The following is a 23,263-nucleotide window of genomic DNA, read 5'->3' as shown; positions in this document are numbered from 1 at the left end:
CTCTGTTGCAGCTGGAGCTGTCAGACTTCACTGAATCAAGATCCGCTGGCTTTGGGAAGGGAAAGGGCATTTTTGAACTCATTGCTGGGTGGTTTTGTCCAGTTTCCGGGGTACCTTTTCCATTCCCCTGGATGGTTTTGGGGTCCTCAGCTCTGGCAGTGTGTCCCTGAGCCCGGCCCAGCAGAGCAGGAGCAGGGTTTGGCACTCTGAGCCCAGCTCAGCTGGGCTGGGCCTGGCAGCTGAGCTCAGGCCCAGCTGCGATGCTGGGCTGCCCCAGCCCTTTCCTGGGAGCCTGCTGGCCAAGCTGCTCTCCTCTCGCTGGGGCAGGTGCTCTGACTCCTCTGCCACAGCATTCCAGGGCTGTGCAGACACAGGGCCTGCCTGGGACAGCCTCCCCCAGGCCGTGCTGCCTGCCCAGGACTCACACTGCAGCCCTGCATTTGCTTGATGCAGCCTTTTAGGAAGCTTCTGAAGCTCATTAGGCTGCTTTAGCTCCAATCAGTTTGGTTTATCCAGGTGTTCACTGCATTGCTCTTTCCTTGTCCTAACCCGGGACACAAAGCCAAGGATTGGGGTCACTGGGTTGGTGAAATCTTGTGTTTGGAATGATTGTGTCCCAGAGCTTGGAAACGCTCTCAGGAAAAGGGTGACCCGTGGGGGTGTCCTGTGCAGGGCTCAGGGCTGGACCATGGTCCTCATGGATCCCCCAGCTCAGCAGATTCTGTGATTTAACCCTTTTATGCACGTGCTTTGTGTCCTTCAGTCATCTCAGTTTGGGTTCTGGGAGCTTCATCCCCAACCTCATCAGGTTTTCCTGTGCCTCGGGAGGCTGGGGCTGTGTGCTGGGAGCAGCTTCCACATTCCCTGGGACCCTGGGGGGGCATCCCAGCCCTTCCAGGAGCTCTCAGCCAGCCCAGTGGGGTTTGGGGGCCTGTTCCAGAGGCAGGTCCTGTGCCCTCCCTGCTGGGGTGCTTGGATTGATCAGGGATTTCTCTGGGGTGCTTGGATCGATCAGGGATTTCTCTGGGGTGCTTTGATCGATCAGGGATTTCTCTGGGGTGCTTTGATCAGGGATTTCTCTGAGGTGCTTGGATTGATCAGGGATTTCTCTGGGGTGCTTTGATCGATCAGGGATTTCTCTGGGGTGCTTTGATCAGGGATTTCTCTGAGGTGCTTGGATTGATCAGGGATTTCTCTGGGGTGCTTGGATCGATCAGGGATTTCTCTGGGATGCTTTGATTGATCAGGAATTTCTCTGGGATGCTTTGATTGATCAGGGATTTCTCTGGGATGCTTTGATGAGGCATTTCTGGCAGTGGGGTTTCTCTGGTGCAGGGATGTGTGAGTTCTTGTCAGGAATTTTAAGTGGGGTGTTTGTTTTCGCTTGGCCAGGCCGGGCTGTGCTGAACAGCTCCCCTCATTAGCATTTCTCCCCTCATTAGCATTTCTCCCCTCATTAGCATTTCTTCGAAGGCTCCTCGCTGTTGCTATGGTGCTTTGCATAACATTATGGATAATGCTGCGATTTTACTTTGAAATCAGACATCCTGTACAAGCCACGCCGGCCTAATTAAATCTGTAACCTTAAATCTCCTGGGGAAAAACACAGCAGGGCTTGGGGGCTTGCTGGGCTGCCAGTCCCTTGGACGTGTCACTGAGCCTTTTCCCAGGAGGTGTGCCCCATTCCTGGCCTAGCATCAGCATTTCCTGGGCAAGGTCTTGAGTTTGGAATCAAGCAGGAAAATTGCCTCGGTTATTATTAAGTATGAAGGCAAAGCCCACATATTTTCTGGAGGTCTCAGTCCTCCTCTGCTTTGGCACCAAGTATAAAATTGCTCAGAGCAATTTGATTTTAATTTCCATTTTCCTCTAATAAAAGAGAGGGGAGGAGGGGGCTTTTCTCGAAGCAGAAACCAAGAACTCTGATTCTTTCTGGCTTTAATGGCTCCTGATTTGCTGCTCCGTGTTTATATCCCTAACTTTGGGATTTGGGGTTAAGGGCAGCCCTGGCTTTAGGAGCCAAGCTTCACTGCCAGGGGTTCTGCTGCTTCCTCAGGTGTCAGGTGGCATTCCAGAGGGGACTGTGGCACTGAGTGGCACTGAGTGGCACTGGGGGCACTGGGGACTGCTGGCACTGTGCTCCTGGCTCCTGCTTGGTGCTCTCCATGGAGCAGAGCAGGGGGGTTCAGTGCCCAGTGGGGTGTGCAGGACGTGCCCTGCTCTGGGCTGTGTGGGTGGTGCTGGTGCTGCTGGGCACATCCCCAGGCACCAGCCCATGCCAGCTGTGCCAGCTGTGCCAGGGCACGGCCCCAGCCTGCCCCGTGTGCTCTGGTGAGCTGTGGGAAGGCAGCTGAGAGGGCTGGCCCCTTGGTTTGGGGTTCCTGTCCCAGCTGCTGCCACCGTGGGCAGTGCAGTGCCCTCCCCTCTGCTCTTCCCACCCAAAAACAGCTGCAGGAGAGCACAGCTGGAGCTGGGCTGCTGCTCTGAGTGGGGACAAGGGTGCTGCTCCCTGACACGTGCTGGGGACAGGGGTGGCTCCTGCGTGGGACAGTGGCACCGTGGCCAGGCTGGGAGGGCTGTGCTTGTGCAGGGTCTGCCCAAGGGCTGTGGCTGTGCAGGGTTGTTTTGGGAAAGCTCTGGCTGTGCAGGTTTTTGGAATGGCTGTGGCTGTGCAGGTTCTCCTGTGGCTGTGCAGGTTTTTGGGAGGGCTGGGGCTGTGCAGGCTCTGCTATTGCTGTGCAGGTTCTCCCATGGCTGTGCAGGTTTTTGGGATGGCTGTGGCTGTGCATGTTCTTCTGTGGCTGTGCAGGCTCTGCTGGGATGGCTGTGCATATTCTCCCATGGCTATGCAAGTTTTTGGGAGGGCTGGGGCTGTGGCTGTGCAGGTTCTCCCGTGGCTGTGCAGGTTCTCCCATGGCTGTGCAGGTTCTCCTGTGGCTGTGCAGGTTTTTTTGGCAGGGCTGGGGCTGTGCAGGCTCTGCTGTGCCTGTGCAGGTTTTTGGGAGGGCTGGGGCTGTGCAGGTTTTGGGAGGGCTGGGGCTGTGCAGGTTTTTGGGAGGGCTGGGGCTGTGCAGGCTCTGCTGGGATGGCTGTGCAGGCTCTCCCATGGCTGTGCAGGCTCTCCTGTAGCTGTGCAGGTTTTTGGCAGGGCTGTGCCTGTGCAGGTTTTTGGCAGGGCTGGGGCTGTGCAGGCTCTGCTGTGCCTGTGCAGGTTTTTGGGATGGCTGGGGCTGTGCAGGCTCTGCTGGGATGGCTGTGCAGGCTCTCCTGTGCCTGTGCAGGTTTTTGCTATGGCTGTGGCTGTGCAGGCTCTGCTGTGGCTCTGGGTTCTCCTCTCAGCCCAGCCCAGCTCCTGGCTGGCTCCTCCTGCTCCACACTGCCCTGACTGTGCGGATGGGACCCTGTGCAGATGGGACCCCGTGCGGATGGGATCCCGTGCAGATGGGATCCTGTGCAGGTGGGATCCTGTGCGGATGGGACCCCGTGCAGATGGGATCCTGTGCAGGTGGGACCCCGTGCAGATGGGATCCTGTGCAGGTGGGACCCCGTGCAGATGGGACCCCGTGCGGATGGGACCCCGTGCGGATGGGACCCCGTGCGGATGGGACCCCGTGCGGATGGGATCCTGTGCGGATGGGATCCTGTGCGGATGGGATCCTGTGCAGGTGGGACCCTGTGCAGAAGGGATCCCGTGCGGATGGGACCCTGTGCAGGTGGGACCCCGTGCGGATGGGACCCCGTGCGGATGGGATCCCGTGCGGATGGGATCCCGTGCGGATGGGACCCTGTGCAGGTGGGATCCTGTGCGGATGGGACCCTGTGCGGATGGGACCCCGTGCGGATGGGACCCTGTGCAGGTGGGATCCTGTGCGGATGGGATCCTGTGCAGATGGGACCCCGTGCAGATGGGATCCTGTGCAGCTGCTCCAGCCCTGAGAACTCTCACACTGCAGATCCTGCAGCGATTGAAGACTCTGGGGAGGCTGTCAGGGCAGTGATGGAGGGGACACCTTTCCCACAGCACATCCCACACTGCTGGAGCAGGGAATCACCAGGAGCTGTGTCCGTGGGCTCAGGGTGCGAGGACTGAGCTGCCCACCGGGCTGAGGGGGCTGCACAGCCCCGGTGGAAATTCAGGCTCTGGTTTAAATCAAGGCCAGCAGAGCTGGGTTTGCAGCCACCAGTCCAGGGCTGCCAGCAAAATGTTTCAGGTGAAACCAGTGCAAATAACAGGTTTGGGTTGTTGGTTTTTTACATTAGATAAAGGTCTTTGGAGAATTCCTGCAATCCTATAAATCGGAGGTTTTGTTCATGCACAATGTCATCAGTTGAAGTTTGTTTTTTTTTTGCTTTTTGGGTTTTGCCTTGTTATTTTTGGTCACCATTAGGGCTAAATTGTTATTTAGCTCATTTGCAAGCTGGCCTCATCACTGAGAACCTATCTGAGCTATGTGATGTGCTATCTCATAGCAACACAATGAAAAGCAGCTCACACCAATTCGATAAGAACTGCTCTGACAATTAAAGCCATCTCAATTGCTTGGTGAGGAGCAATGGTGCTGCTTTGAAGAAAACATTTCCCTTCACTTGGGGGGAAGGAAGCCTCCTGTAAAGCAAGGTTGTCATTTAGTGTCCTTCAGGTGCTTTTATTAACATTTCAGCAGTCAGATTAAAACAATGGAGCTCAGGTTTGAGACTGGAGTGCAGTTTGGCTCTTGAATTCCCATTGATTTCTTTGGGGGGAGGGATGGTTTGTGCAGAGGTTCTGCCAGCTCTGCGTGGCTCCTGCAGATCCCTGCTCGTCCCTGCTCATCCCTGCAGATCCCTGCAGATCCCTGCTCATCCCTGCTCATCCCTGCAGGTCCCTGCTCGTCCCTGCAGATCCCTGCTCATCCCTGCTCGAGGGGCAGGGCTGCTGCTGCTGCTGTCCCTGCTGGGCAGGGGCACTGTGCTGGCACAGCTCCTCACAGGGGCTTGGCAGGGCCACAGGAGCTGCAGCATCAGCACTCAGGTCTCCTGAAAGACAAGGAGATGGTTTGCACCTTCAAGAGAAACCTCTGCTTGCCCTGCCAGGAGGTGTTGGTTGGGAGCCAGCAGTGCCAGGGTGGGACAGGTGTGCCAGGACAGGGGGTGCTGCTGTCCCCAGGTGTGCCAGGGACAGTGAGTGCTGCTGTCCCCAGGTGTGCCAGGTGTGCCAGGACAGTGAGTGCTGCTGTCCCCAGGTGTGCCAGGTGTGCCAGGACAGGGGGTGCTGCTGTCCCCAGGTGTGCCAGGACCTTTGATTCCTTGAGAGGCTCCCAGGAACACAGCTGGGTAGAGCTACAGGAATGAAGTGGGGATTTATTAAAGGCATTCACAGGACACACCTTGGGCAGTGCAAGAGCCTGGCCATGGCTCCACCCAGTTTGGACCCCAGGTCAGGAGTTTTCACCCTTTTATAAGTTTGGGTCCAATTCCATGCTGGGGTTCATTGTCCAATTCCAGCTCCAGGTTCTGCAGTCCCACCCTCCCAGTTTCTCTCTCCCATTCCCTGCTGTTTGCACTTTTGGGGCTGAAGCTGCAATGCTGTCCTTGGTTCTGGGGCTGGAAAAGGATTGTTCTGTGTGCCTGAGGAGAGGAAAGGATTGTTCTGTGTGCCTGAGCTGTGAGGAGAGCTGCTGACATTTATATGGAGTTCAGAGTTGTGCACCAATGCAGTGCAGGGCCTGGGAAATGTGAAACACTGCAAAGGCAGCTGGGGCAGGGGAGGTTTGGGATCAGGGAATGTTCCCCATGGAAAGGGTGCCCAGGCCTTGGCAGAGGGTCACAGTGCCCATCCCTGGAGTGCACTCAGAGCTCTGGGCTGGGGACACGGTGGGGATGGGGCACAGCTGGGTCTTGGTGACTTTGGAGATCATTCCCCACCTGACTCTGTGGGAGCAGCCGTGAGACACTGCCCCAAAATGGGTGGGAAATGCTGCAATCAATATATTGCTGGTTTTCATAAAGACACCTTGTGAAGTTTTCAGGCCGCTGCTGGTGAATGTGTGGCACCAGCCCCTGGATCTGGGGGCAGGACAATGCAGAGAAGGGGTTTGGGAGGTTTTATCTGCTGCCCTGCTCTTGCTGTCACTTTAAAGCCAAAGGAAGGTTCCAGTGAGACTCTGGGCACCTCTGTACATCCCCTGGGGCCCCTCTTGGCCCTCCTGGGGGCAGCAGGAATGTGCTCCTGTGATGGTGCTCACAGGGGTCCCAGGATGAGGGACGAGACGAGGATCTGACTCCATGGTTCACAAGGCTGATTTATTATTTTATGATATATATTATGTTAAAACTATACTAAAGGAATAGAAGAAGGGAATTCATCAGAAGGCTGGCTAAGAATAGAATAGCAAAGAATGATAGCAAAGGTTTGTGGCTGGGCAGAGAGTCTGAGCCAGCTGGGCTGTGATTGGCCATTAATTAGAAACAACCACATGAGCCAATCACAGACCCACCTGTTGCATCCCACAGCAGCAGATAACCATTGTTTGCATTTTGTTCCTGAGGCCTCTCAGCCTCTCAGGAGGGGAAATCCCAAGGAAAGGATTTTCCATAGGAGATGTCTGTGGCACTGCTCCCCTCCAGGGATTTGGTCCCTTGAAGCCTTGCAGCTCCCCCATCCCAGAGGTGCTGGGATCCCATCTGGGGGTTTTGGAGCCCCCAGGGGCAGAGCAGGAGCTCCCTGGCAGCCAGCCCTGCCTGCAGCAGGTGCCTTTCCCTCTGCCAGCTCCCGGCCTCCAGGTGATCCCACTTTAACCACCAGCTAAAATACAGCTCTGGAAATTGAGGCTTTAATGGAAATGAGTCATCTCTAAAGAGCTGCTGCGTTGGAAGCAGCAATTTGGAGCAGAGCTGTGTTAGACTCCGGGCTAGAGCCAAAATTAATGGAGAGCTCTCCAGCTTCCAGGAGTGTTCCCCTGCCCAGATCACTCTTCAGCAAAAAACAATTACTTAAAATATTTCCTAATAGTCAACAGACTGCAAAGCAATATTTCTGCCTGTGATTGCATTGTTCCTGGCTGCTGTGGGGCCAGGCTGAGGCCTCCCTGTCCCTTGCAGAGCCTTTGAGGTGATGGTCAGAGGGGTCTGAGAGCTGCTGCTGGGGCCACAGAAAGCCAGGTCTGAGCAGTGTCAGCCCAGTGCAACTCTCCATCCCTTGATATTTTATTTTTCATGTTTTTTTAATCCCAGTAATTGCAGTTTGAAATGGTTCTGCACTAGGAATGTGCTGTAATGACATTATTACAACCTGACTTTTCCTGGGGTTCAAGTATCTGCTGTGGTGGCAAAGGTGTGGTGGAGGCAGCAGATGGGAGCTGCAGGAGCTTTGAGAAGTCCCCTCTTGCTTTTGTGGTTTAAAAGAAAGCTCTGCTGTGGATGCAAAAGAGAGGAAAAGCTCCCAGCACCACCCCTCAGGCACCAGAATCCATGGAGCTGCTTCTCTTCTGCTCTCTTCAGATAAAGCCAAAGTGCTTTGAGGCTGGAGTGGCCGTCTCTGGAGCTCAGAGGTGCAGAGCAAGCCCAGGCTCTGTGATGGAAGGCAGTGCCCCAGGCAGGGCCAGGACCAGCACAGACCCCGTGGCTCTGGTTCCTGGCTGTGGGAGTGGCTGCTGGACTGGCAGAGTTCATTTCCCTTGGAAAAGTTCCCTCCAAAATGCTCCATTTCCAGTGCACGTGGAACCAAACTGTGAGATGTGGCATGTGTCCCCACCCATGTGTTCTGCTGCTGCTGCTGCTGCTTGGGGTGGGACCGGTGCCCCAGAGGGAGCTGGGGAAGGGAGAGGTCAGGGGTGCTCCTGAGGCAGCAATTCCTGGGCAGGGAGCTCCCAGGAAAAGCCAGCTCTGCACCCAGGCGTGTGCAGGGGATCTGCTGTCCCTCCCTGAGGAACGGTGACAATCCCTGGAATGGGTGACAATCCCTGGAACGGGTGACAATCCTTGGAACGGGTGACAATCCTGGAACGGGTGACAGCCCTGGAACGGTGACATCCCTGGAACGGGAATGGGTGACATCCCTGGAACAGGTGACATCCCTGGAACGGGTGACAGCCCTGGAACGGGTGACAATCCCTGGAATAGGTGACAATCCTTGGAACGGATGACAGCCCTGGAACAGGTGACAGCCCTGGAACAGGTGACAGCCCTGGAACGGATGACAGCCCTGGAACGGGTGACAGCCCTGGAACGGGTGACATCCCTGGAACAGGTGACAGCCCTGGAACGGGTGACAATCCCTGGAGCGGGTGACATCCCTGGAACGGGTGACAATCCCTGGAACGGGTGACAGCCCCTGGAACGGGTGACAGCCCCTGGAACGGGTGACATCCCTGGAACGGGTGACATCCTTTGCTGTCCCGAGGACACGCAGCCATGCCCTGGGACAAGCTGGGCAGCCTGGCATGCTCCTGGAGCCCAGCACGGCCTCTCCCAGGTGGGCAAGCCCTGCCAGAGCCACACCCAGGGGGAATTTTTCGGTTCCATTTTCAAATTTCAGTTTTATTTTCCATTGCACTGTGACCGTGTTCACAGCGGTTTTTGGACTGGGGAAGAGAGGAGGATCTGACTCCATGTTTCAGAAGGCTTGATTTAGTATTTTATGATATATATTACATTAAAACTATACTAAAAGAATAGAAGAAAAGATTTCATCAGAAGGCTGGCTAAGAATAGAATAGGAAAGAATGATAACAAAGGTTTGTGGCTCGGCTCTCTGTCTGAGCCAGCTGGACTGTGATTGGCCATTAATTAGAAACAACCCCATGAGCCCAATCCCAGACCCACCTGTTGCATTCCACAGCAGCAGATAACCATTGTTTGCATTTTGCTCCTGAGGCCTCTCAGCCTCTCAGGAGGGGAAATCCTCAGGAAAGGATTTTCCATACAAGATGTCTGTGACAGCACAGACTCTTTCTGGAGCTTCCCTGCTCTCAGCAGAGCCCCTGAGGCCGTGGCTCTGGCCGTGCCACTGTCACCTCCCAGCAGAGCTGAGCCCTCCCCTCAGCTCACATCTGCCAGCAGAGCTGGGCAGGGGCAGCCCAGCCCTCCCTTTATGCAAACTGCACTTTTTAATACAGAGCAAGAGCTTCGAGACCTTTCATGGCTCCCTCTCATTCTTCATGAGCTACATATGTACATCAGCTCCAACACTCTGTCAGGGAACAGGGGTTTTCAATCAAAAAGACTGTCAGGAAAGCTGATTCACTAACAAGAAAGCTGTCAAGCTGTGACAGCTGCTGTCTTTGCAACCCCAAACAATCTGTTCAGTGCTAACTGTGACTTATGCTTGCATTTATTATCAGCAGTAATGAGTGCTGGCCTCGGCAGCAGCGCTGGGCTCACCTGGCTGCCTGGGGATGCAATCACAGCGAGCTGGATGGGAGCCCTGTGCTGCAGAGCAGCTCTGCCTCTGCCCCTGAGCTCCCACCCAAACCCCAGTGCAGCCCTTTCCTTGCTTTTGTAGCTCCGTGTGGATCTGGGGGTTCCATCACTGCTGGGAGCTAACGGGAGTGGGGTTTCTGATTTCCCCCTCTGTGTTGAGTAATGGATTTCAGTTTAAGCACGACATGTTTATCCACAGAAACCAGTGAGGAAATTTGGGCTGGTGCTTAATTATCCCAGCACCTCAGCGACCACGAGATTCCCACCCTGGGAAGGGAAGGGAAGGGAAGGGAAGGGAAGGGAAGGGAAGGGAAGGGAAGGGAAGGGAAGGGAAGGGAAGGGAAGGGAAGGGAAGGGAAGGGAAGGACCTGAGGGCTCAGGCAGGTGCTGCTGTCCAGGTGTCAGCACTCAGACTGTCAGCATCTAAAATGAAAAAAGAGCGAGAGCACGTTCACATCTCCCTCAAGCAAAGTCTCCCAGCTCTGTCTCACCCTCCCCAAATCTGCCTTGCTGCAGTTCTGGCTGATTGCTGCAGGCCTGGCCCGTGGCAGAGCGGGGCTGGAGCGGATTCCTCCTCCCTGCTGTGCTGCACGCTCAGTGCTGCATCCCAGCAAATCCCCTCCTGCAGCTCTGCTGAGCCAAATTCCCTCTGTGCCCTGGACCTGGGGAGCTCCAGCTGCCCCCAGGGCTGCCTGGCCCTGCTCCAGGGGTTTGCTGTAGGTAACCAGCGTGTGGGGCACCTCTGGCAGCCCCTGGCAGCTGTGACCCCAGTGAGGGCAGTGAATCCATCAGGGAGCTGCAGCGTGGGGCTCAGGTGTGTGCTGGTGGCTGTGCTGGGTTGGGGGGCACAGCCAGCCCCCAGCTGGGTGTCTGGGGCAGGAGCACTGCACAGGGTGACCCCAGCAGGGTCCCTGTCCCATGAAGGTGCCCTGGGCTGGTTTCTCCTGCCCTCCGTGCTGCTGTGGGGCTGCAGCAGGGCTCTGCCTGCATCCCCCACCTACCCTCAGGGACTTGGCTCCTTGCTTCCCAACTTTCTTTCCTTGGAAAGCCACCAGCTTGCTGTAGTTCATCTTCTTCTCAACTTTGCTGCCAAAAGATCTACTTAGTAATTCCTGGAAGCCGTTGAAGTCCATTGCTTGTGCCTTGCCTGGAGGGGGGAAGCAGCAGAGGCAAAGCCTGGTGTGAGTTCCCAGCCGGGCTCAGGGCCAGCTCTCCCTGCTGCCTGGCACAGTGGTGTGGCAGTGTCCTGTCCCTGCCCCTCAGTGCCACTCGCATGTTTTCCACCCACAAACCAATCACTTGTGGGTCATAAGCTTTGTGCTCAGCACCTCAGGCAGGTTTCCTGTCCAAACCCAGAAATGGCACAGCAGGCAGGGATCTGGGGGCTCCAGAGCAATCATGAGCTGGACTGAGGGAGATGTGACATCCCTGTGACATCCCAGATCCCACCAGGGAATGCCTGAGGGTGCTCTCTCCCGAGGGGATGTCACCATTGCTCAGATAACCCATGAGGGGATGGCACCATTGTTCAATTAATCCATGAGGGGATGGCACCATTGTTCAGTTAGTCCATGAGGGGATGATGGCACCATTGTTCAGATAATCCATGAGGGCATGGCACCATTGTTCAGTTAGTCCATGAGGGGATGGCACCATTGCTCAGATAATCCATGAGGGGATGATGGCACCATTGTTCAGTTAGTCCATGAGGGGATGGCGCCATTGCTCAGATAATCCATGAGGGGATGGCACCATTGCTCAGATAATCCATGAGGGGATGGCACCATTGTTCAATTAATCCATGAGGGGATGGCACCATTGCTCAGTTAGTCCATGAGGGGATGGCACCATTGTTCAGTTAGTCCATGAGGGGATGATGGCACCATTGTTCAGTTAGTCCATGAGGGGATGGCGCCATTGTTCAGATAATCCATGAGGGGATGGCACCATTGCTCAGTTAGTCCATGAGGGGATGGCACCATTGTTCAGATAACCCATGAGGGGATTGCACCATTGTTCAGTTAGTCCATGAGGGGATGGCACCATTGCTCAGATAATCCATGAGGGGATGATGGCACCATTGTTCAGTTAGTCCATGAGGGGATGGTGCCATTGTTCAGATAATCCATGAGGGGATGGCACCATTGCTCAGATAATCCATGAGGGAATGATGGCACCATTGTTCAATCAACCCACCTTGAAAGTGCAGGGTTGGGCCTGGACTTTCCCTAAAGGGAAGGCCTGGGTGGGAAAGGCAAAGCTGAAGGAAGGCACATGGGATACTGGGGATATGGGAAGGGATTCCTGGCTGGGATGGAATTCCCAGAGCAGCTGTGGCTGCCCCTGGATCCCTGGCAGTGCCCAAGGCCAGGCTGGACACTGGGAGGTGTCCCTGCCATGGCAGGGGTGGCACTGGGTGGGCTTTAGGGTCCTTCCCAACCCAAACCAGCCTGGTATTCAGTGAAAAGCTCAAAAGACACCCCGTGTTCCATCCAGAACTGAATTCTTCCCCCCATCTCCTGTGTTTGCATGTACAATTTATGGAAATGTGCGTGTCAGGATGGCAGTGAGTCCAGACGCTGATAAGTCATGGAGAAAAGCTGGAATAAATCAGCCTGCAACTTGCTGAGCCCAGTGGTTGTTCCAGTCGTGTCTCTCCAATGTTTCTGCACGGCAGAGAAGGTTCTGACATGAGGAGCCATTATGGAACCACTCCATTAATCTGGGGAGAGGGAGGGCTGCTGCGCTGAATAAATTAGAAAAATTGAATAATCCAGAGTGTTGAAAGCCCATCTTAATTATTTAAAGTACAAGTAACACTGTCTGGCTTGTTACTGCGTTGGTAAAACACTCGGAGGGTGCATATACAGAAAAGAATATATTTGAATATCACTGATATCTGTTCTTCTGAGCACAAAACACATCTCAGAAAACCTGTTCTCTTACCTGGAATTTTTTATCTTAACACCCTGGAAAGCAATTTCACTAACAAAAGATGGCATTAGGATGCCAAATTAAAAGCTGATGAAAACAGGGAAAATAAAAGATCTTTTTTTTTTCTTGACATTTACAATTAATGCCACAGAAATGTTGGTTTAATCAGACAATATGGGGGCTCACAAAGGTGAAATTGGAAGTTTCCAGCCTTGAATGCTCGTGTAAAAGTTAATAAATTCAGCTCGTAATCATTATGCACATGCTAGTTATAATAATTTACTGTCCATACCAAATCTTTATAAGCATTGTAATTAAATATAAAATGCACATTAGAATTATAATGAGTAATTAGGGCAACATAACTAATGTGCCTAAAAGTCCCGAAGCTCATTAAAATGTTAAAAGAGGAAACCTGCTGGAGCTGGAGCTGGAGCATTCCCTGTGCCCAGCAATGCCATGGGTCCAACTCTCCCTTAGACACTTGGAAGCACAATGGAAGTAGTTGGGATGGGGACCTGCTCCAACAGGTCTTTGGGCTGGTTTTGAGCAGAACCTCAGGGGTTAAGTTTGGGTTTCCATGTGAAGGTGTTGGGGAAATGCAGAGTGAGAACCCGGGGCTGGTTTGGGTTGGGAGGGACCCTAGAGCCCATCCCACCCCACCCCTGCCGTGGCAGGGACCCCGTCCATAGCCCAGGCCCCGTTCAGCCTGGCCTTGGCCCTGCTCTGAGCGGGGTGACACCTGTGTGGGTCCCTGGTGTGACCCGAGCCCCTGGGCACACCTGGCAGCAGCTCCGGGCGTGCTGAGCCCAGCTCCCTCCCTGCCTGCTCTCGGGGCTCAGTGCATCCCTCGGGGTGTCCAGAGCTGCTGGGACCCCTGCCAGGGGCTCAGAGACCCCGGCACACAGCCCAGAGCACCTGGGGGTTTCATTGTGACCCCTGGAGCAGATCACCAGCTTTGTATGAAGACCTGAAAGCCACAGAAGCTTAAGTAGTGTAATAATAAAATTGTCACTGGGTGAAAAAGTCGATTTTGGGGTTTTTAGAATAGGGGTTTTGGGAACAAGATGGAGGGACTTGGGTGTGTCCAGCCTTTCTTCTTCTTCTTCTCTACCTCCATCTTCTGCAGTGATGTTGGCACTTTGGGATTGGTTTGGAGCAGAAACTCACTGTTTAACATAGGTGATAGGCATTGGAAAATTTATAATTATAAATATGTTATACATAGTTTGTAGTATAAAGAGATAACACCGCCCTGAGAGCAGGCAGAGTGCCTGGAGCTGTCCTGCTGGACAGGGCAGGAGAAAAATTTTTATAGATAAGAAACAATAAACAACTCTGAGACTGAGGACTGAAGAGCTCTGACTCCTTCTTCGAACGTGCGGGCCGAAACAGAGACTGTTCACGAGTCTCAGGGCTGCAATAAACTGCAGCCTGCCGAGACCCTGCCACCCTCCTGCCAGCCCCTGCTGTGGGATGCACAAATCTGCGGTTCTGGGGACAGTGACTGTGAGCTGTGGCCAGGGCCAGCTGTCCCTGCCAGCCGTGTCCCAGGGGACAGACGTGCAGGACACGGGGAACGCTCCACAGAGCTGGAGCCCCCACCCCAAAAGCTTTTCCCAGCAAGGCACTTAGAGCCCGCGGGGAAATTGCTACCCAGCAGTTCCTGTAACTCATTTCCAAGGCAGAAATTAGGCTTTGTTTGAAGTGCCCTGCTCGGCAGGGATGAGCCACGGGAGGGGATTGAACAAGGAGCCACTGTGGGGACAAAAACCTCCGGATCTGAGTCACAGGAGCCAGCGCTGCCGGCAGACACAGATAATCACATTTTCCCTCTATCGTTTTATTTAACCGTTATTTAGCAGGCCCAGAAATGACAAATACATTTTAAATTATTAGTTTTACGCCAGGTTTTCTGGTTAAGATCCCTGTTAGGTTTCAGCGCGGTGTCTCGCTCAGCTGTTGATGTGTCTGGATAACGCTGCCCTGGGAGCTGTGGGGGGCTGGCACCCCTGCCCTCCTCCTGCAGCCTCCCTCCGCTCCCCCTCCTGCCTGCCTCCCTCCTCCTGCTGCCCATCTTTGAGCCAAGGTGTTATTTTGTCATTTCCTCGCTGGTGTTCATTGCTGCCTGTGCTGGGCTGCCCAGCAGGAATCCCTCCCCTCACACCTGCCGTGGGGCAGCTCCAGCTGTGGGATGTGAGGGAGGGCTGGAGCTGGGGCCTCACTCATCCCACTCCTCCCTTCAGCCTCAGCTTCTTTTTCACCACCTTTCTGCTCCCTGGTGTTCGTCCCTGCCCATACAGGGCAGACCTGGGCAGCAAGAGCAGCAGGGTTGGGGTGTGGGATCTCACCTGCAGCTGCTCAGGCTTCCAGGGCTGATGGATTTCTGGCTCCTTAATTAGAGCTCCAGGAGCACAGCTGCATCCCACAGTTTGTCTTTAGAGTAAAAGCCATAAAGTAAGCTGACAATGATAAATCCAGGAGATGGTGGCTCCAACAATCTCTGCTTTGTGTTTCCGTGCCTGTACTAACCAGGGATTTCCTGGAGCAGGGAACATTGATTTCCATTCTTGTTCTGAACAAACAGAAGCTGAAATCCTCCTCAAAGGGAGATCTGAAAAAATTTCCTCCTCAGAAGTTTTCCAGTAGTTTCCAAGCCAGCAGCAGAGCCTGGAATTGTTATTTGGAGCTGGGATGCAGCTGGCATCCCCATCCCAGCTGCCCATGAAGCAGCAGTAAGCTGCAGGGTTTTATGCACCAGCTCATCCTGAAACACATTGTCAGGGGTGTTCTGCCTTTGTGTAAAAAACAGCCAGCCAAGCAAGACAAAAATATCCCCAGAACAGCAAGGAGAAGGTGAGCAGGCTCAGGGGGAAGCAGCAAGGTGGTGCCTCTCAGGAACAGGGGCTTGGGACGTGACTCAGGCCTTCACTCATCTCTTATTTGCTCTTCCAGTGGTCACATCTTTGACACAGCCTGGGGGAAGGAGTGGGAATGTTTCACGTGTCCCTGTTGATTTTATGGAGTCACAAAAACAATCTGTATTCCTTCTTAGGCAGATTATGAAGGAGTCACGCAAATTGCTTATGCCTGCATTCTCCCCTTCAAATGTTAATGTTGCTGGGTGGAAGCTAATGGATTTATGGATTGGTTTGCTGTAATCATTGGATGAGGAGGCTGGAGGCAGGGGCTGAGTGTGCCAGTCTGAGAGGCTGATTGAGGGAGGATGGAGGAGGGAGCAGCAGCGCTGCTTTGGCCCCAGGTGAAGCTCCCCCTCCCAGTTTAGTTAAAACCAGGGGTTGTGCTGAGGGCTGTGTTTGCTGTCCCTGGCCAGGACAGCTGTGCTCCCAGCAGATTCCCTTCCTGCAGAGTGGGACAGAGCCCTGCTGGGAGGGGGCACTGGCTGTCACTGCCCTGAGGCTCACAGAAAACATCCCAACCTCTGCCACCGACCCCCTCCCAGGGACTGGCAAAGGCAGGGCCTGCCCCGGATCTGAGACAGGAGCCCTGCAGAGCTGGGTGTGGGGCACTGCCAGCGTAAAGCACACAAAGGAAATCCCTCAGGAGGGTCTGGGGTGATCCACACAGGATTTGGGCATGCAGAAGGCAGTGCAAAGGACAGGGATGCAGAGATAAGGCTGCACGAGGGCTTAGCAGTGCTCAGTCATTGAGTGTTTCCGATTTACAAAGCGATTTGGTGGGGTAACAAATCAGTTTACTGTAATTACAGCAATGCTCAGCTACAGAGCTGAGGTAGCTGCACCCATCCATAATCGACCCACACTCAGGTAAAACCTGGAGTGCACCTGTTTCCAGGTGTGGCAATAGCCTCTCCAAAACTCCCTGTGCTTCAGTGAGACATCCCCATCCCATCCCATCCCATCCCATCCCATCCCATCCCATCCCATCCCACCCCATCCCATCCCATCCCATCCCATCCCACCCCATCCCATCCCATCCCATCCCATCCCACCCCATCCCATCCCATCCCATCCCATCCCACCCCATCCCATCCCATCCCATCCCATCCCATCCCATCCCATCCCATCCCTCCGGGTTTGCACCTGGAGGAGGGTGGGGATGGGTGGGGGTCACTCAGCGCTGCTGCTCTGGGGCTGAAGGTGCTTCCTGTGGCCACCACCAAGCTCCATCCTGGCCACAGCCCAGCCAGCACCTCCTGGGCTTTCTCCACAGCTTTTCTGAGGGCTCCTGGCAGGGCCAGGCTCGGCTGGGGTGGTCCCAGGACCCTTCAGCACTCGGGTGGCTCAGCCAGGGCTCCTGAGGAGCCCCTGGATCTGGGCTGGGGGAGCAGCACCACAATGTGAGGGGAGCAGAGCAAGGCAGGCAGAGCTCCATGTGCCCATAAACACCTTAGAGCAACATCTGGAGAGCTGCTCAGGAAAAAATAAACAGATTTTTATTTATAAGTTATGTGGTTTGGTTTTTACAGCGTTTTGATGATGCACATAAATTATTGTTTAAAGCCAGAGAACGTAAAAAGTTCCAGGAGGAGGCAGTTGTTGCCTTTGATAATCTCTTTCCTGAGGAATTTGCTGTGTTTTATTTTCAGCTGGCAGTTCCTTCTGCTGGCAACTGGAAAACCTGACAATTGCTTTTCATCTTTATTTGTGTCTGTAGTTCTAAGCTCAAAAAGTTTATTACTATTTACAGTGTTTACTATTTAAAAAGACAAAATGCACTTACTGAAACAACTCCACATGCAGTGGAATGATGGGAAAGTCACTTTTCTTTGATATTTGTGGTTGGCTCATCGTTTTGGAGGTTTACTCTGTTAGTTGGAGGTCTCAGGGGTTTGGGGGTGTGTGCAGCTGATGCAGGAGATCAGGGAGCTGCCAGACCCTTGCAGTGACGGCTCCCCCAGTGCTGGGGGCTCCTGGGCCTTTCCCAGTGCTCAGGATTTACACACTGGTAGCTAATTGAAGTGTTCTGCTGGCTGTGGGCTGTGCTGGGGGACTGAAAAGGGGCTTTTTGCAGGACTGGATTGCTGTGTCTCCACGTCTCAGCTGGGTTTCCACGCCGGGCACATGGAACAGGATGTGCAGTGTGGGATGTGCAGTGTGGGGTGTACAGTGTGGGATGAGTACCAGGCACACAGAGCAGGATGTGCAGAGTGGGATGTGCAGAGTGGGATGTGTACCATGCACACACATCAGGATGTGCAATGTGGGATGTGCAGTGTGGGATGTGCAGAGTGGGATGTGCACCATGCACACACATCAGGATGTGCAATGTGGGATGTGCAGTGTGGGGTGTGCACCATGCACACACATCAGGATGTGCAGTGTGGGATGTGCAGTGTGGGATGTGCAGTGTGGGATGTGCAGTGTGGGTTCCCACACCATGCACACACATTAGGGTGTGCAGTGTGGGATGTGCAGTGTGGGATGTGCAGTGTGGGATGTGCAGTGTGGGATGTGGAGAGTGGGATGTGTACCATGCACACACATCAGGATGTGCAGCGTGGGATGTGCAGTGTGGGTTCCCACACCATGCACACACACCAGGATGTGCAGTGTGGGATGTGCAGTGTGCACCATGCACACACATCAGGATGTGCAGTGTGGGATGTGCAGTGTGGGATGTGCAGTGTGGGGTGTGGAGAGTGGGATGTGTACCAAGCACACAGAGCTGAATGTGCAGTGTGGGATGTGCAGTGTGCACCATGCACACCCATCAGGGTGTGCAGTGGGGATGTTTTCCCTCTGCTGGAGCACACACAGTGCTGCCACGTGCCTCAAGCTGGAGCAAAGCCCCTGGAGGGGCCGAGAGGAGCAGCGGCATTGGGTGACCTGCCTGTCCAGATGCCAATGTCCATTTATTTCACAATTCTTATTTTTCAGTTGTCCCCACAATTCAGGAACTTAAATCCAGCGGTGTGATGCTTGGAGGGAACGGCCTGATCCGGTGCGAAGGTGCAGGAGTGCCTGCCCCGCTCTTTGAGTGGTACAAAGGAGAGAGGAAGTAAGTAGCCCCTGCTCGCCCACCCCTCGTGTGCCAGGGCTGCTGCCAGGCTGGGGCTGCCCCGGGGTGCCCGTTCCAGCAGCTCCCCAGCCCCAGCAGCAGCGCTTGGAGCTGCTGAGCTGCCCCGTGGCCGTGGCTCCCGTTGTGGCAGAGGGGAGATGGCACCAGCCTGACATCCAAAGGAGCTGCAGGAGCTCCAGCCTTTGGAGGGTGGCAGCCAGAAAAGCACTGGGAAAACCCGCAAAGAGGATTTCTGTTTGTCTTGCTCACCTTTGAGAGCAGGGCTTTGAGGCAGTGTGAGTGGTGCCCTGGCTGTGCTCCCTGGGCTGACATCTGCAGGTCGCTGCAGCCAAAGGGCTCAGGGGAGCTCTGGACCCTCAAACCTGGCCTGTGTTCTGGGTTTGTGTGGGCCCTTCTGGGTCAGCAACAGCATCTCTGCAGAGCCCTTTGTTCCCAAGGCAGCTCATTAAACAGGGAGGTGTTTTGCTTTCCAGCAGGACATTCTGCAGCTCTGGGCCTTTGAGGAGCTCGTTTCTCTCGGGCTCACACGCTGCTGCAGAAGCAGGTGGATATTGTCCCTTGTAGCTGGGAAGCTTCGGGAATTTCCCAGCCTCCAAGTGCTGGGTTTGTCAGCTCGAACATCCCATTAAACCTGGGAGCTGGCAGGAGAATATTAATGACCCCTTTTCACAGAAAGCCATCTGTCAGCTCCTTCCTCAGCTGCTCCCCTCCCGCAGCACGAGCTGCTGTCCTCCTCCCTCTGCTGAGCCGTGCCACCCCACCGTATCCTGAAGCTTCTCTCCAGCTGATCTCCCCTGTAAGGACAGGAGTGTTTCTCTGTGCTGGTGAGGTCCATCTGCACCCCATTCCCATGGCTGCTCGTGGCTGTGCTGCTGTGCCCATCCCGGGGCCGCTGCAGCACAAACAGCCTTTCTGTGGGAGTATTTCAGAGCAGGTTTTGGCACTCCAGGTTCAATTAGCAGCCCCCAGCACGCTGATCACCTCTCTGTTTGTGGCTCTGCCCAAACTCCTCCCTGCTGAGCACGTCCAGTGCCGTGGCAGCAGCAGGAGAGGCCAAGCAGAGCATTTCAGGACAGCCAGGCTGTGCTTCTGCTCCTGTGCTGCTGGCAGTTTCACCTGAGCAGGAAAAGCTCTGTCCTGCTGCCTCTTGCTGCTCAAATACTGGGCTCAATCTGTGCTCCATCCTTTCAGGAGCCGGGCTCTGGTGATCCTTGGGGGTCCCTTCCAGCTCAGGGCATCCTGTGAGCTCTTGCTGGGGATCTCTGAGCCCCAGCCCTTGCAGGAAAGGGGGAAATACCCAGAGGTGGGGTTTTTTTGCTGGTTTTGGATCCAATGTGTCCCCTCTGCCTCTGGATGATGGGCAGCCAGCCCAGGGTGAGCACTGGCCAGCTCAGGATGGGCCTTGGCTTGCTCAGCATGAGCCATGGCCAGCTCAGGCACTGCTTTGGTGCAGAGCTGAGGAGGCTCAGCTCTCAGAGGGAGCATCTCCATTACCCTGCAGGTAATTTGCAGCTGTGCTCCATGGCTGAATTTACTCCCTGGGAGTGCACACCCTGCTGGATTCTCAGCTAACACAATAGAGAGGGTCCCATTTTTGTCAGATACTCTTGGGCTGGGACTCCTCTTTCTTAGAAATCTGGATGGATTGTTCAATAAATTAGCAGTGGGAGTTAGCCCTGCAATCATAAGTGTGTGTGCAGTGTCTGAAACAAGGCTTTTGGAGGTGGAAATTGCATTGTTGTTACTGAGATTGATGTGAATCCAAAAGCACCATTCCCAGACTCCAGGGATCACCTCATCATAAAATACCCATTAAAGCTAAACACAGAGGCAGTAACAGCCTGCACTGAGTTAAAGTTATTGCTCTTTGAGGCAGGGAGGGCTGATTCTGCTAATCACTGACTTGCCAGGAGCTCTGTTCAGGAAATTCCCACAGGTGCTGCTGCACAGGGTGGGGAGAGCTGGAGAAAATTTGGGGGAGAAGTTAACAAATCATCACCAAATTGTCCTAGAAACATCAGATGGTTGGGGTGGAAGGGATCCTGAAGTCGGCCCCATTCCAGCCCCCTGCCATGGGCAGGGGCACCTTCCCCTATGCCAGGGTGCTCCAAGGTGGATCCAGGGCCCTTCCAGGGATGGGGTGTCAGCAGTGTGAGTGGCTTTGGAGATGGCTGGGGATTCCCTGTGCAGAGCACCACGGCTCCACTGTGCCAGCTCTGAGCCCAGTCTGCTCCCAGGCTGCGTTCTGGGCTTGCAGAAATTAGAGCTCAGGCAGCAAACAGCCACAGGGAAGAAGCCCAGAAGTCACCTAATGAAATATTAAAGTATTAGTTCCCTTTTCCTTCTCAAAGCAAACAAGACTTACATTTGGAATGACAAAGCTCATTATCACGGCTCCATCCATTATAGCACGGTGCAGGTATCCTGGGATGGGAGCAGAGGCAGGGCCTGGGGCTGGCACTGGGGGAGCTGGGGATGCCAGGGAGCAATCCTGGGATGAGGAGGGGCTGGCTCTGCCCTGGCTACACAGAGAAATGGGGAACGAGCGTGCAGGGGGCTGCACACCCCCAGAGAGCTACTGTGCACACCCCAGAGAGCTGTTATACACCCAGAGAGCTGCTGTACACCCAGAGAGCTGCTGTGCACCCCCAGAGAGCTGTTATACACCCAGAGAGCTGCTGTACACCCAGAGAGCTGCTGTGCACACCCCAGAGAGCTGCTGTGCACAACCAGACTGGTGTTGTGCACCCCCAGAACACTGCTGTACACCCCCAGAGTGCTGTTGTACACCCCAGAACACTGTTGTACACACCCCAGGACACTGTTGTACACACCCCAGGACACTGTTGTACACCCCTAGAACACTGTTGTACACCCCAGAACACTGTTGTACATCTCCAGGACAGTACACTGTTGTACATCTCTGGGTGTTGTACACCCCAGGACACTGTTTTGCACCCCCAGGACACTGTTGTACACCCCTCAGGATGCTGTTGCAGCCTGGCAGTCACTGGGTGAGGCCCAGCAATACATTATCATACAATAAATGCCTATATAATAAGTAATTATACAATAAATGACCAATGTGAGCTCAGCGCTGTGCGTGGCCAAGGCGCACACGGAGCACAAGTTCCCCAGGAGCAGCTCCTGCTCCTCCAGCTGCACACAGAGACCCTGGGCAGCTGTGGCCAGCCCCTGCTCTGGGCATCGTGGGCTCATCCCTCTGCATCCCTGTGCAGCCCCGGGCACCCCAGGGCCCCAGCCCCGAGCCCCAGCGCCAGCCCCGTCCCTGCAGGGCAGCAGGGAGGGGATGTGGGGACAGTGACAGGGGAAGGGCCCCGGGCTGGCACCCCTGGGCCACAGCAGGGCAGCAGGGAGGGGATGTGGGGACAGTGACAGGGGAAGGGCCCCGGGCTGGCACCCCTGGGCCACAGCAGGGCACAGCAGGGAGGGGATGTGGGGACAGTGACAGGGGAAGGGCCCCGGGCTGGCACCCCTGGGCCACAGCAGGGCACAGCAGGGAAGGGATGTGGGGACAGTGACAGGGGAAGGGCCCCGGGCTGGCACCCCTGGGCCACAGCAGGGCACAGCAGGGAGGGGATGTGGGGACAGTGACAGGGGAAGGGCCCCGGGCTGGCACCCCTGGGCCACAGCAGGGCACAGCAGGGAGGGGATGTGGGGACAGTGACAGGGGAAGGGCCCCGGGCTGGCACCCCTGGGCCACAGCAGGCAGGCACTCCCACTTGTTGTGGGGCAGATGTCACCTGGGACAGGGCACGGGGACAGCACAGACCCCAACACTCCACGGTTCCTGGGGAAAGAGGAGGTGACCCTTACAGCTGAAATGGAGATGGTGCAGCTCCAACTCGGGCCACAAGTGTGGAGCTGGCTTGGAAACAGCTGGGGCAGAGCACAGGATCCCAGACTGGCTTGGGTTGGAGAGGACCTTAAACCCACCCAGTGCCAGCCCTGCCATGGCAGCGACACCTCCTCTGTCCCAGGTGCTCCAGCCCCAGTGCCCAGCCTGGCCTGGGATCCAGGGGCAGCCCCAGCCTCTCTGGGCACCCTGTGCATGGGAGCAGCCAGCAAGGATGGCTGGGAGTGAAGAACTCTTCTGGAATTTTCTGCAGGAGAGGCAGGAAGCAGAGGGACAGCCATTGGTGGGTTTAGGGGAGAACATCCACCCATCAGAAAGGCTGAAGGGACAAATTCCCACCTGGCACAGAAGTTTTCTCTTTCTGGACAAAAGATGAATCTCCCAAGAGCAGTGTTCACCCCAAAGCAGGCACTGCAATCTCATTTTTCTATGTTTTCGTGCCCATGGGATGTGGCACATCCTCTGCCCAGCCCTGGGCTGGAGGAGCAGGGTCCTTTACAGCAACACAGCCTGCCCAGGGAGGAGAAATCCCCATGTGAGCAGCACCTGCAGGGCTCTGATGGGAAGAGAGGCACTCCCATAGCAATGAGCAATGCTCAGTCCACAACCTGCACAAGTGCAATTAATGACAGATTTGCCAAGGTTTTCAGACAGAACGGGGGAAGATGGCCCTAATTCCCAGGATATATGATTATATCCTTCCATATAGCAGACAAAAATTGCATTCTTAATCCAAAGCTCTGCTCCTTATGGGAAATAGAAGGAATTATGAGTAATAACTGTGGCGAGTTTTTAATAACACGGTTCCCCTTCTCGTCTCCTTGTTTGATCAGACGTGGTTTGCCTAGGACAGCACCGTTAAATTGGTTCTCCTGCTTTGTCCTGGTGCCCAGCAATGCTCCCGGCATGGCTTTGGGAGCAGTATCCACACACCTGCATTTTTCCTGTGAATTTGGGGTGGGAAGCTCAAAGCTGGGTGAGAGGAGTCCTGATTGGGCTTTTTTCTCTGCTTCATTACCTGATCCTGCCCAGGCTGCTGCCTCAGCAGCG

At 54.9% G+C, this 23,263-nt stretch overlaps 1 protein-coding gene across 3 annotated transcripts in view; it reads left to right on the top strand.

The window, feature by feature from the left end:
- The window catches only part of NEGR1 (neuronal growth regulator 1), a 193,621-nt gene that overhangs the window by 116,776 nt on the left and 53,582 nt on the right, over positions 1 to 23,263 (top strand). For 2 of the 3 annotated variants that reach the window (XM_071436992.1, XM_071436990.1), the window contains exon 5: positions 18,195 to 18,315. The exons of the other annotated variant lie outside the window; for it this stretch is intronic. In XM_071436992.1, the coding sequence (XP_071293093.1) occupies positions 18,195 to 18,315 (121 nt within the window). The remainder of the gene's footprint in view (positions 1 to 18,194; positions 18,316 to 23,263) is intronic. 3 annotated transcript variants of the gene reach the window in all.

The sequence above is a fragment of the Agelaius tricolor genome, unplaced genomic scaffold (assembly GCF_023055355.1).
Source record: "Agelaius tricolor isolate 1412-34295 unplaced genomic scaffold, bAgeTri1.0.p SCAF_11, whole genome shotgun sequence".
In the NCBI taxonomy this organism is placed as follows: domain Eukaryota; kingdom Metazoa; phylum Chordata; class Aves; order Passeriformes; family Icteridae; genus Agelaius; species Agelaius tricolor.
This window is presented reverse-complemented; position numbering and strand designations above follow the sequence as displayed.